The sequence below is a fragment of the Eriocheir sinensis genome, chromosome 42 (assembly GCF_024679095.1).
Source record: "Eriocheir sinensis breed Jianghai 21 chromosome 42, ASM2467909v1, whole genome shotgun sequence".
Taxonomy (NCBI): Eukaryota; Metazoa; Arthropoda; class Malacostraca; order Decapoda; family Varunidae; genus Eriocheir; species Eriocheir sinensis.
Genome location: NC_066550.1, coordinates 5,068,189 through 5,082,921, shown reverse-complemented (window position 1 = coordinate 5,082,921; position 14,733 = coordinate 5,068,189). Strand labels below are relative to the sequence as shown.

At 43.4% G+C, this 14,733-nt stretch overlaps 1 protein-coding gene across 2 annotated transcripts in view; it reads left to right on the top strand.

Annotated features, from left to right (window-relative positions):
- The first annotated feature begins 208 nt into the window (after positions 1 to 208).
- The window catches only part of LOC127009846 (uncharacterized), a 148,249-nt gene continuing 133,724 nt past the window's right edge, over positions 209 to 14,733 (top strand). The window contains exons 1-2 of one of the 2 annotated variants that reach the window (XM_050883213.1): positions 209 to 361; positions 5,354 to 5,584. In XM_050883213.1, coding sequence (XP_050739170.1) covers positions 5,445 to 5,584 — 140 coding nt within the window. In that variant the 5' untranslated portion in view covers positions 209 to 361; positions 5,354 to 5,444. The remainder of the gene's footprint in view (positions 362 to 5,353; positions 5,585 to 14,733) is intronic. The other variant, XM_050883214.1, reaches the window with a different exon arrangement.

Here is a 14,733-nt window from a genome sequence, read left to right as displayed (position 1 = left end):
TCTCTCTCTCTCTCTCTCTCTCTCTCTCTCTCTCTCTCTCTCTCTCTCTCTCTCTCTCTCTCTCTCTCTCTCTTTGGGGGAAAAATAACGGATCGAATGGCAAAAAAGAAGAGAATAAGTTGAAGAAAAGCACATATAATTTCGTTTCCTTTTCATTTTTTTTTTATTTATTTCACGTATTCCCCAGTGCGCATGTGTAGTGGACATCAGCGCGACTTATTTCTGCAAGGAGGTATTTCTCGCAGCACCGGCGTCCCAGACAGCGTGGCGGACCTTGACAGCGGCCCAGCGGCTTCACGACACTATTTTTCACACCCACGCCGTGCTTTGGGCTTCCTGCTACCCCAACTCCAGTAGTAGTGTGAGTAGCGTGTCCTTATTAACCAGACCAACCCTAGACTTCCTATTCGACGCTGCCTTCATGCTGAGGGGAGGAGTGTGTGTTGATGTTCCATGTGCCATGTTAACTAACCACCCGAAATTGACCTCCCTTGGCTACTCTTTACTGTTATCTGTTATGAGCGGCGAGTAGCGGGCTTATTTTGACCTCTTGTTCTCTCTGACCTCATGACCTCTTTGACCTCGACCTCTTTTACCTCTGACCTCTCTTTTGACTTCTTTAACCCCTCTTTGACCTCTTCGACTTTTTTTTTACCACTTTTTTGACCTCCTTTATCAACTCTTTACTGTTATCTATTATGGGAGCGGCGAGTAGCGTTTTTTTTTTTTTTTTTTTTTTTACTCCTCCTTCGCCCTTTACCTCTTCTCTCTTCTCTTCCTCCCTCTTCCTTCACCCTTTACCTCTTCTCTTCCTCCCTCTTCCTTCACCCTTTACCTCTTCACTCTTCTCTTCCTCCCTCTTCCTTCACCCTTTACCTCTTCACTCTTCTCTTCCTCCCTCTTCCTTCACCCTTTACCTCTTCTCTTCCTCCCTCTTCCTTCACCCTTTACCTCTTCTCTCTTCTCTTCCTCCCTCTTCCTTCACCCTTTACCTCTTCACTCTTCTCTTCCTCCCTCTTCCTTCACCCTTTACCTCTTCACTCTTCTCTTCCTCCCTCTTCCTTCACCCTTTACCTCTTCACTCTTCTCTTCCTCCCTCTTCCTTCACCCTTTACCTGTTCCCTCTTCTCTTCCTCCCTCTTCCTTCACCCTTTACCTCTTCACTCTTCTCTTCCTCCCTCTTCCTTCACCCTTTACCTCTTCACTCTTCTCTTCCTCCCTCTTCCTTCACCCTTTACCTCTTCACTCTTCTCTTCCTCCCTCTTCCTTCACCCTTTACCTCTTCACTCTTCTCTTCCTCCCTCTTCCTTCACCCTTTACCTCTTCTCTTCCTCCCTCTTCCTTCACCCTTTACCTCTTCACTCTTCTCTTCCTCCCTCTTCCTTCACCCTTTACCTCTTCACTCTTCTCTTCCTCCCTCTTCCTTCACCCTTTACCTCTTCACTCTTCTCTTCCTCCCTCTTCACCCTTTACCTCTTCACTCTTCTCTTCCTCCCTCTTCCTTCACCCTTTACCTCTTCACTCTTCCTCCCTCTTCCTTCACCCTTTACCTCTTCACTCTTCTCTTCCTCCCTCTTCACCCTTTACCTCTTCACTCTTCTCTTCCTCCCTCTTCCTTCACCCTTTACCTCTTCTCTTCCTCCCTCTTCCTTCACCCTTTACCTCTTCACTCTTCTCTTCCTCCCTCTTCACCCTTTACCTCTTCACTCTTCTCTTCCTCCCTCTTCCTTCACCCTTTACCTCTTCACTCTTCTCTTCCTCCCTCTTCACCCTTTACCTCTTCTCTTCCTCCCTCTTCCTTCACCCTTTACCTCTTCTCCCTCCTCTTCCTCCCTCTTCCTTCACCCTTTACCTCTTCACTCTTCTCTTCCTCCCTCTTCCTTCACCCTTTACCTCTTCTCCCTCCTCTTCCTCCCTCTTCCTTCACCCTTTACCTCTTCACTCTTCTCTTCCTCCCTCTTCCTTCACCCTTTACCTCTTCTCTCTTCTCTTCCTCCCTCTTCCTTCACCCTTTACCTCTTCTCTCTTCTCTTCCTCCCTCTTCCTTCACCCTTTACCTCTTCACTCTTCTCTTCCTCCCTCTTCCTTCACCCTTTACCTCTTCTCTTCCTCCCTCTTCCTTCACCCTTTACCTCTTCTCTCTTCTCTTCCTCCCTCTTCCTTCACCCTTTACCTCTTCTCTCTTCTCTTCCTCCCTCTTCCTTCACCCTTTACCTTTATGCTGGGATCACACATCTGCGATTTTGCCTCTGTGACTTACTGCTATACGTACCGAAGATGTTTGAGTCTCAGCTTGGTCGCCACCCGAGAAGCGTGATTTGTTGTGACAAGACAGATCTCACAATCCATTACGACGTGTGCTCAATCTCCGCTCGGTTGGTTGTAGACCTTTGCAACCATTGCAGGCGAAGCGAGGAAAAATCGAGTGCGTATCGCAGCTTACTGCAATTATCGCAAACTCATGCAGGGATTCATCGTCAGCATATTGTGAGCACCTGTGACGTACGCATGATTATTGCAATGGATAAAGAATGCTGCTCGACTGGTTCTCGTTTCCTGTTCGACTTCGCAACGATGTACTGCAATTAATCGTGACCACCTGCTGGGTGTTCCCACAGGGATATAAATGAGGGTTGGGCCCACCTGCCTGTACACCAATCTACCCCTGCAGTAGCAATGGCAACATCATGAGCCTCATTGACTTTATCGACAGGTGTTGAGGGTGTGTTAAACGATGTTGACAATGATGGTGGTGGTTTGGGGCTTGGTGGATTGGCAGGTGTGGGGGCTGGTGGAGAGACTTTGGTCTTCTTGGTCTTCTGGGGGTTGGGGGGGGGGGGGGGAGTTCTCCTTTCTTTCCTTTGGCATGATGTATGTGGGTGTCTTGAAGGGGACAAGACATTGTGTGGCACACTGGGCGGAAGCGGTGGTTGGCACAGCGAGTGGCAGCTGAGGCCTGAGAGGCAGTCGTCACCAAAACACGACAGTTTGGAGTCTAAGTGAGGGAGCGTTGCTCACCCAGCTTATTCATAGGAGATGCTGCTGTGATACCTCGTTGCCACATCTTACGATGAGAAAGTTGCTAGATTTGGCAACGATTTGTTGCAGGCCAAAGAAATCATTGCAACGATATCGTTGCCAAGTCGCAGTGTGCTGCGCTTTCACTGTGATCATGCTGCGATGAGTCGAGCGATATGGGAATCGCAGAGGCAGTTGCGATCTGTTTTGAACATTCCAAAAAAAATCGCAACATTGGCCACATCGCGCAATCACCTGTGATACATGGCAACACTGCTATGCTTTGGAAAGACTCTCTGCAATTCCTGTTATGATTGTTGCAATGAGAACGTAGTAGATTGTGATTTCACCACTTTTTTCACATGTTTGGTGTCGCAGTAAGTTGCAGAGGTAAAATCGCAGATGTGTGATGCCAGCATTACTTTTGCAATTGGGGCCTTATGGGTACAGGGCGGCTGGTTTATTTACGTTGTGGATAATGGGCAACCGACCTTTGCTGTGTGTGATGAACACCCGGGAAAGTTGGAGTTGCCGGTTGCCCGTACCGCCAACACGGTTGGAGGAAAAAGGCCCAGTGTAACACCGCTTTGAGGGGAGTGGACGCTTAGGAAAAATCATGTTTTGGGGTCACACTGGCAAAAGTTACAATGGCATACGGCCATTATGAATGCTTAAAAAATTGTGCATATAGTAGTGTATCGGGGGAGCCGCTCTCTCGATACTGATAGAAGTCTCAATAGATGTTGTTCACTTCAGATGTGTTGTGTTCTATTTAGTTTTTCTATCACATATAAAACAACAGTTGTAATATTCGGCAACACCACAGACCGTCTCACCCTCCCTCCCTCACAGTGAGGCTTCGAAGCATCCAAGAGGACTTTACAAGGACTTAAAAGCCAGGGAGATTTTAGTGCAAAAACTTGGCAACAAAGAGGGAGGTGGCACCTCCTGACACCCCACCTGTGCGTGATAATATTCTGGGAGTCCCCAAGATATTTTAGTATTAGGGACTCGCAGAAGGGGACCAGATGCAATTCCAATTAAGTACAGTAAATATTGACAAATGGTGATAGCTAATAATGCATTATGGCATCTCCATGTCCTCATTACATGCCCAGTATGCACGAAAAAACACTTCTCAGCAATAAAAGCCGTTTTTCTCAAAACCCAAATTATGTATTGCCCTTTGGGCGATAATATTGACATAACTGTTCAAGAAATCAAAATTTGGAAGATTTGTCGGGATAGAGGAATGGCAGGAAAATTTTTCCAATGTGCAACATATGGGAAAATGGGAAAATTAATAAAAAATAACCACTTTTTTTGCAGACAGTGAAAAAAGTTAAACATTGTCGATTTAGCATTTACAATAATAAGTAAAAGGCCGCAGTTACAATGCCATAGTGCGAAAATTTCAATATTATTCACTAAACAGCTCGAAAGATTGTTTTTTGGGAAAAAAAAAAATTTGTGCAAAAACTATTGAGTTAAAATGGATGAAACTTGCAGGTTTTCTAACTTAAACTGATAGCATCCATGTATTAATTCACCAGCCTGCTATGGTGAAAATTAATATTTAGACACACGCTGTCCTTTTCCTTCTGACTCCCCCCCTCCCCCCATCCATCATGAGCCTCATTGTGCTGCTACAAAGGGCCAAAGACACACCGGTAAGCCTAAAAATCATTCTGAGTCATCCTAAGATGGGGTAGGAGACCTGGCCACCTACTACCCACTGAATGGCATGACATTGCTTGGGAAATATGCATAAAATTTCCGCACACAACACTCCATATGTACATATAAAGGAAACTAATATACAACTGTAGCTATAAATAAATGTTTCAAATGTTAAATGTTTCCATTGACCAGGACGAACAGGCATAAATTTTAAGCACACAATGCTGTACACATCAAGGATTAAAAACATTAAATATAAGAAATTTCATCAGAGTCTGATGAAGGCTGCTAGAAGTAATGGTTGCTGTCTGTTGCAAGCCACAGGCTTGTACTTGGCATGTGGTTTGAATCGGTAAATTTACTTTTTTCTCTGAGTTTTATTTTGGTATGTAAATTTTTGTAACCTTCATAACCTCTACATCCTCCAAAAAGGAGCTTTTCATGCTTCTAAGTCCCTGTTTATAAATATAAATAATTATAGAATCAATTCTGTTTGATAAAAAATAACTTTTGTCAGCAATATCTTATTTAATTATAATTTCTCCCTTTGCTACTTTCAGAAATAAACTTTTGGATATTGATACTTGGTGCTTCCCCATTAGTTCATGAATAATATAGACGGTTTACTTTACAATGGTATGTTCATTACCTACAGGCACCCCAGCAGCCTGAGCAGTGGACCTAGAGAGTCAGCTTGACCTATTGGGCTGGTCATTGCTCACACAGACGCCTAAGTAGCCGCAGTAATGAACCTGAACAAACTGCTTGACCCACAAAACCCCAGGATGGCTCTCATCTGGAGTTTTGCCAGTTCCCAATACTTGTTCAAGAAAAAGAACAGAAAGGAGTACAGAGAACTCCTGAGTGTTGATGTCACTGATGTATGGTAAGTTTATAATCACTTCAGTGTATACTTCATAGTGCAGATTTACTACCAAAAGACATCACCAAGCTACAGGAGTGGAACAAAAAGTGGCTGCTACAATTCAGTGAAGAAAAATGTAAAGTCATGCACCTTGGGTGGGGATATCCAGCATAACAATACCACATGGGAAACACTCCTCTATCCACTACAAAGGCAGGGAAAGACCAGGGAGTATATGTGACCAGGCTACCAGTGAAAGCAGAATAGGTGCCAATCGCAGTGGACGGGTTAACCAGTTATTCTGTATTGTCTCCCAGTTTTTTCTCCCCTCCTAAATGCTTTCCATATACAGTGGGCCCCCGTGTCTAGTGATAAGAAGACACTGATAAAAAGTCTCTAGTTTGAGGGCAAGCTTTAATGGTACTAAATAAAAAGACTGGAACTCTTCAGAAGTTAGCCTTTTTTTTTCTCTATTTCACTTGCTTTTGACAATTAAATTTATATTCATACATAAACCAAACTACTAATTGGCAAAGGCAACAAAAACTTGCCATTAAATGCTTTGAGTATGCTCTCTATTGAATAAAGAATTTAGAACTTGGGTGTGCTTCATCTTATCAAGAGCCTGCAGCCTCCACCATCCTTGCCCTCTCTGGGGCCAAAGCCAAGGTCCTGTCATTTGGATGCCCGCTGGGTGACAGTTCAGTCTGCTCATGCATGTGGTGCAGATGTCAAGGCATCAAAAGTTTTACATACCTTGTGTCTTAACAGGAAGTCACGCAATGTATTGATGAAGCCCATGGTGTTATGGGCTTATTCAGCTTGAGTATATGGGGTTGTTGATATATATTCAGATAGACCAAAATTTAAATCATTGAGTTGCTTGTGCTCCCTGTCTTACTATATGGCTTTGAGATATGGGCACTGCATAGTGACTTGGAGAGGTTGTATATCGATGCCTTTGTTACCAAGCGGCTTTTCGTGATCACGGGGTATTGGTAGAATGTCTGTTGAACTAGTGACTACATGATGAAACTAAATCAAAGCCTGTTAGCAGTTTAGTCCTATATTGGCACATGGCATACCTCCTGGATGTTGATTTTACTCATAGGATTGTTGCTGTACAAGACAACCCTGAGTGGAGGAGACCAAGGGGGTGTGTCCATCGACCCTGCCAGGAGGGACTTGGGATGGATAGGGCAGTTTCATGGGAGCTTGCTCAGGGAGATCGTTGGGAGTGGAGGCAACAAGTGAGTGGAGTGACATCTCCTGGGTGTATTCTGCCTGTTAGTTAGTACAGTAACAGTCCTTTAATCTGGATTGAAGGAGGCATGAACCCTCTGGATTAGTAGATTATCCAGTTTACCAGGATATGACCTGAAAATGTTCTGAACACACCATTCCCAGATGTTTGCCACTGTTTGGTAATTGCCAATACTCAGTAATTGCCCCAGACTTTTATTACACTTTGTATGGCACACTTAGATGTCAGGTCTAAGAGCCTAACCCGTCCACTGCGATTGGCATGGATTTGGCTTTCATTGGTAGCCTGGTAACATACACTTCCAGGTCATTCTCTGCCTCTGTGGTGAATAGTGGAGTGTTTCCCATGTGGTATTGGTATGCTGGATATCCCCTTCCAAGATGCATGATTACATTTTTCTTCATTGAATTGTAGCAGCCACTTTTTGTTCCATTCCTGTAACTTGGTGATATCTTCTTGTAGGAAATCCACAGTCAACGAGTCAACTAAAGCAAGTTATTTGAAGACTTGCTTTACATGTCTACAAATGATTCAGTGTAGGTGGCAGTTATGAAGTGTCCACCATTATATTTTTTTACTCCAGGGGCCTAACATATAATACAAGGCAAATTATTAACTAATGGATGCTTCAATAAAGATCAGATAATAAATATATGAAGCAGATGATAAATATGATCATAACTATACACAGTATAGCCCCTGTGACTGGCAACTGCATGGATTCAAAGGTGCCGGACAAGCACCCAGTTGACAACATCACGTTGCAACAGCCTTTTCAAAACTTTATGAATAGGTTCCACATATGTTGTGTGGGACTTTGTGAAAAAGTTGTGGGAACAGAATTTTGTCCACTCCCAGAAAGGTCACAACATTGTGGAACAATGTACCTTTGACTTTTTGAGGACCTCCTTGCTACCTTATCGCAACTTCTTTACTACCTTTTCAGGACACTCTCATCACTTTTCTAGGACTCTATTTTCATCAGTTTAGGGAATCCCAAACACCAGATTAGGAATTTTAACCTGTCTTTACTGAATACTTCTTCACAATTTCATTTAGAATATGATTTTATTTTATTTTTATTTTTATTTTTTTATTTTTTTTTATGTGCCAGCTTATAGCGTCAGTAGGCTTTCTTGAGGCGCCTGGATTGTAGTCGGCCAGAGCCCATCTTTGCTCAGGCAAGTGTTTTATAGTGGCACCATCTTTTCTTGGTTCATGCTGCTCCCCGGAGCTCATTCTTGATTCACTTGGACGGTTTCCTCTACAGTCCGGGTTGATGGATGGTCTTCAGGACAGCATGTGGGTAGTCTTAAGCCACTCGGTGGTTACTGAAAAATCCCAGGTGGTTGTGGCAGATTCGAACCCGTCGTCCATCACGCGGTGAATGCGGGGCCTGCACGCTAACCACTCAGCCACCGCCTACCCATCTCTTCTAAATATATATGCTTCTATTAAGCTTTAACTCATACCGTATGTTGTGAATGGCACATATAGTCATGCCTTGGTTTATGAGTTTAATTTGTTCCGGAATTTTGCTCACAAATCAAAACACTTGTAAACGAAGACGAATTTCCCCATTTAAATTAATGGGAATCCCATTAATGCATCCCATATCTCAAAAAATATTGACAAAAATCATTTTAGATGTTATTTTATTCTGACTAAAAGTAATTATAGTGCTGAAAACACAAAGATCACACAATAGAACACAAACGTATGTGGACATGTGCACGTGGTGCTACCGCTGCGAGTGTGCAAAGCCAACTAAGGCAGTGTCACACTGGGCATTTTCCTCAAAGCGTTGCAGCAAGGGGCAACCGCATATGCCTGTGTACCCAACTAGGAGCGAGTTGTTGGTTTGGGTAAACACTCCTGTCCCCCCCATCTCTGAAGCCATGATCATACCCAAAATGGCTTTTTCCTTTCAATTAACTGTAGCATCAAATCCATAATTTGAGTGACACCAGCACAAGCCACAACAGCCCTTACTTTTGCAAACAGGGCCATGAATAGAGGACCAAGAGGAGGAGGACCTAAGAAGCGATACAAAGCGTTACAGGTCAAAAGATGTGAGTACAGGGCGGCTGGTTTGCTTACGTTGTGGATATGGGCAACTGACCTTAGTCATGTGTGACGCGCGTTATCTATCGATATCTTGCGATCAAGAATGACCCCCCTTTCTTGAGACTGTTTTCCACCTCCCTCTCGTGATCTGCCAGAGTGCTGTTTCTTGTCCATATTACTAGATGAACCAACACAATTTCTCATTTTGTTACTCATCTGGGACAACACGCGTTGATTTAGCTACAATTACGAGATCTACAGATCATTAAGAGCATTTCTGTAGCTACTTAGCATCACCTCATGCGACGAAATTCCTTAAAATGTCCTTTTTCTCTCCAAAATATTAACCAGTGGCTGGCATCATTTCACTTTCTTGTTTCTAATAAGGATGAAGTTTTCATACCAGAAAGTTCTTACTTTTCCTGCAATGATGCTTACAAATGGTCTATGGTGCAGCCGTAACACAACAGTAAACTCTTGAACTCTATATCCACCCCCACCTGGCAGGGTTACCCATAAAAAGCTCAGGAAATGGTCATCGCCATAGGCCTAAGGGGGTGCGGCGCGGTGTGTTTACCTGTGACGCCAGCCCTGCCGCGGCTTGCGACACCACGATTCTTGCCAAAAATTGGGGGGACTTCTTGAGAATCTGACGCGCGGGAACAAGAAAAGCAAGAATTTCGCAAGATTTGGGTAATTCTTGCTCGTGCTGGGGTAATTCTTGATCACCAGATGGCGGCTTAAAGTTATAGTTGCCTGTTGCATATGCTGCCAATGTGGTTAGAGGAAAAAGGCCCAGTGTGATACCATCTTGTCTCTTGAGAAGCTATTCCCATTGTTTTCCGCTCTGAGTGCTCTCATCTTGTGGCGAACAGTGGGAACTCATGCTTATGTCTTGACTCGTACAAACAGGATGCTCGTACACCAAGTCATTGCTCGTAAACCAAGGCATTTTTGGTGATTTTCTTTTGCTTATAAATCAAAACGCTCATAAACTAAGGCACTCGTAAACTGAGGTATGACTGTATTTGGCCTTCACTGGTAGCCTGTTAACATATACTCCCAGATCTTTCTCTGCCTCTGTGGTGGACAGTGGAGTGTTTCTCATGTGGTATTGGTATGCTGGATATCTCCCCTCCCACGGTGCAGGACTTTACATTTTTCTTCATTGAATTGTAGCAGTCACTTTTTGTTTCATCTCTGTAGCTAGGTGATGCCTTCTTGTAGAAAATCCACATTCAAGGGGTTAAAACTACATAATGAAGTCTGTCAAATAAGCTTTCATATCAACATTGAATTAGGAAGGAATAAAATGCATTTTTTGTTTAAAGTAAGTACAGGTGTGATAAAGTTAAGCGTGCAGTAGCCACAAACACTGTAATTAATCTTGCTCACGGAAAGAAAAATAAAAGCCAATTAATTCCCTTAAGATATGCATTTCAATGTAATTTTATTTTATTTTTATTTGTAGGCCAATTTTTGTTATTAATGTATATGTTAATTGGGATTGTTCCGAGATTGGTCTGTGCAATTTTCAGCAGAATTTGAAGAATGGTTTTTCAGTTTTTTATATTTTTTGCAGTTTTCCACCCTTAAAAAAAATGAAACTGTAGTTGCAAAGTTCATATCCAATTTACATTTACAATATTTACAATATACAACATTGTATTGCTTGCATCTGGACATTTTTTTTTATAAGATATATATAAAAGTTGGGATTTTTTTTAAAATCATACAAAGAATTCCATAACTAATGTTTGAAGATATATACAACAAAAATTTGGCCGGGAAATTTACATCTTTTTACACTCATTCTTTTGGTGAAAAAAGTTTTAGATACGTTCAGAACTTTTGAAGTTATATCTCATTATGTGCGAGCAACTTTAGAATCGAGAAAAAGCCACTTTTCTAGATTGTGATCTATATCACTTTGTATGAACTGTGCTGGAGGCTGTATAGGTCTCAAGAGTTTTCTGCATAAAGTATTACTCCCAGGCATCCGGTCCCCTCCTTTTACAAGGATATTATCCATTCTTGATGGGGTAGTCAGGAGGTGCCAGCTCCCTCATTGTTGCCGGATTTGGGGTTTAGAAGCCAGCAGGCGAGTAGTCAGCACTGGAAGCTTTCCCTTTCTTCTTTTGTGTCATCTTTACTTTTGCTGCTGCTGAATCTTGATGTTTCAAGGCAGAAAAGGTATGGGGAGACAAAGGGAATCCCAGCTTGAGAAGGAGAAAAGGTGCTTGGAAACCAAAGTTGTGCTCCAGCGCAGTGACTTGTACGACAAACAGCACTCTTCTGTAACCATAAAATTTTATTTTGCTGCACTTTCTCCACATCTTCCTGTGTATACTTTCATTGATGTCCCGAGTTCATCCCTTGATGCATCTGCTGAGTAACGACTTGTCTGTCAAGTCTCTGTAGATGGCCTTTATGTGTTCCAGCTTCTCCAAAGGAATTTTTCTAAGATACAGACTTGCTGAGGTGACTTGGGAGCACTTGTTTTTGCTTTCACCCTTTTGATGAAGTACCGTGAAGTACCTCCATCAGGGCATAAAGCATGGCCTTGATGCTCATTGGACGATGACAAATGGAAAAACGAGGCCCAGATGGCACGGCGCATCTTATCGGTGTTCATTTTGATGTTGTCTCGTATTGCCTTGCCATAGTAGCTGGTGAGAGCATCAGACACCTTATCATTGAGCATATTTGCACCTCCGAGCTCACTCGTCTTCCTTTTGGTGCCCTTCTGCATCGTGACTGTTTCGACTCTCTCCTCCTTCATCTTCATAGGCCGTGTGCCCAGCCTCTTGCTGACGTGGTTGATGCACTCCTCCTTGTGGACAGGGACATCGTAGGGATCACGCCCTTCACGTAGGGCACAACTTAGAGTCACCATCTTCAATGAAGGTAGTGTAACGAAATCCACACTGGGTTGATCTCTGCCGAATCCTCACTGCCGCTGCCACCTCCATAGCTCCAGCAGTCCCATCAAAGTTTTTATTGCAGAGCTGCATTGCCTGCCATTTTCTAAATTTTTCTCTGTTGAGTTTCTTTTCCTTCACATAGCAGGACCAACAGTAGTTGGAGACTATCTCCATGTCCACAATCAGGCCGTTCTCCATTTCAACAGCCATACCCATGGAGATGTGAGAGCTGTGGCCGCATGTCAGCCAGGTGCCGTCAAAGGTGCATTCCATGTTGATAAGGCCATCTTGGTCAGGAAACTGTCATAGCTCTTCAGAATTGTGAGGAATAACATTGAAGGCCTCTGGCATCATCTCCTGGAAGTGGTCCTGCATCTTCTCATAGAGTTAGTTTGCATGTCGTTCGTAAGGTCTTGTAGAGATGGGAGGCATCTTCAGAGCTGCTAACAAGGCAGTTGAAACCAGCAAATCCCATGTCATTTACAAGAGACTCGTAGATGACAGAGAGAGTGCTCTCGGTGAAGGTATGCTGATCTGTAAGTGGAGGTGTGGTGTGGGGTGCCGTGTGACAAGCAACCCTTTCGCAGCAAGGACACACCATCTGTAGGTCTGCATCTAAGTTTGTCCTTTTCAGTTTTAGTTGCAGGTCTGCTCCACAATCCTTGCATCTGATTCCTGAAATCATCTCCTCCAAACAGTGCTTACTTATGATGATGCACTTTTCATCTTCATCAGCCGGTGGTATGGTGAAGCATTTCTCCAATACTGGTACTCGTTGCCGTCTTGATGATGTTGTAGTCTCCTCTTTTTCAGCTGGTGTTGGTGGAAGAGATGATAATGTAGATGCTGTAGATGCAGTGGCGACATCATGATAGGGAGGTGGGTCTCGGGTGGAGGTGTTGGTGGGGGAGCAGAGGTGGTCGCGGCGTCATAACATTCAACACCAGGCTTGGATATTGTAGTGGCTATAGAGGTTCCTCGTGTCTTTAGCTGCCTCCTCCTGGCAGCTATAGCGCATTCTCTCCTCCTCTGGGCCTTCTTTGAAGGTCGAGGCATGTTTTCAAGCACGAAAACTACGATGTTTCTGCATGGAAATGCTGTATACCCACGGGTGACAAAGGTGGGTTTATAGCTGAGACGTGTGAGGAAGCAGCGAGCACCCCATGGCTCTGACTCATGGTCCAGAGTTGCCAGCTAGGAATGAACCAGTGGTGTAGAAAATTTCAAAAAAATCTGGAAAAAAACAATTTTTGGTGATTTTTCTGCTAAGAGCACCTACCACGCATGAGAGCTCAGACCTCCGAGATGCGCTGGCGCAGTAAATACAGGTAATAAAACATTTTCTGACCCACTTTATCTACGTACATATATGATAGTATATGATACCATTAAATACCCAATTTATCTACGTACATATATGATAGTATATGATACCATTAACCCTTACATTACGGCAATCGTATATACAGTCACCTCTCGATTAAGGCAAGGGTTACGTTCCTGGAGATGTCGCGTTATTTAAACATAATCTCCCCATAGGAAACAATGGTAATAGGGGGTTACATTCCTGGACACTGGGAAAGTCTGCCTATTTTGGGGATTTTGTTACTCTAACCTTAAAAAAGAAATACATTAATTCATTAGTAGGTCACGGAAACAACAAAATCACACATTCTCATTTTATTTAAATTCACCTTCACCTGCGTCGGCCACCGTCCCTCATCACCCGGCACTCCCGTCACCAGCCGCTCCCTTCACCTCCGCCACTCTGCCTCACTTGCCTCCTTCCTCTGCCTTTGACTACCCATGCTACTGGTGACAAAGATAACTCCTTTAAGTTAAAGTTTTCTAAAGAAAGAATTGCTACATTACATTTGTAAGTCACCGACAACAAAAACTCCCGTCTGCCTCTCTCGTCTGCCGAATCCTCACCCGCTCTCCTCCTCCTCCTCCTGCCTCCTCCACCTCCTCACTCCCTTCCCCACTCCGTCCTTCCACCTCCTGTGAGGAGGTGGAAGGACGGGGTGAGGAGGGAGGAGGGAGAGCGGGGTGAGGATTCGGCAGACGAGAGAGAGGCAGACGGGAGTTTTTGTTGTCGGTGACTTACAAATGTAATGTAGCAATTCTTTCTTTAGAAAACTTTAACTTAAAGGAGTTATCTTTGTCACCAGTAGCATGGGTAGTCAAAGGCAGAGGAAGGAGGCAAGTGAGGCAGAGTGGCGGAGGTGAAGGGAGCGGCTGGTGACGGGAGTGCAGGGTGATGAGGGACGGTGGCCGACGCAGGTGAAGGTGAATTTAAATAAAATGAGAATGTGTGATTTTGTTGTTTCCGTGACCTACTAATGACTATGTTTCATCGATGATTCACAGACGGAGACGCTGTCTTTCTCCGAGAAAGACAGCGTCTCCGCGCGGTGATGTCATCGATGAAACTCGTGTTAAATTGAACATATCTCGTTTGTTAAACGTATCTCCTTAAATATCAACTCGTGTTAAATCAAAAACGTGTTATTTAAACTTGTTTTAATTGAGAGGTGACTCTATAAGTGCGCTACCACATGCCCCACCCGTACGGAGATCTTATATATATATATATATATATATATATATATATATATATATATATATATATATATATATATATATATATATATATATATATATATATATATATATATATATATATATATATATATATATATATATATATATATATATATAAAATCACACTTTGGAGGCATCTGGCATCAATACACACACACTCATTCACCTCAGCGCGTGACCTACCAAAGGCCACAGATCATTTTTCACTTTTGTTCGAAATACATCTGTCATGTCTTGTGACGTGTCAAACAGTTCTTCTGCTCCGGGCGGAAGTAGAGCACGGGCGAATCAAAGTGACAGTGACTGATGAC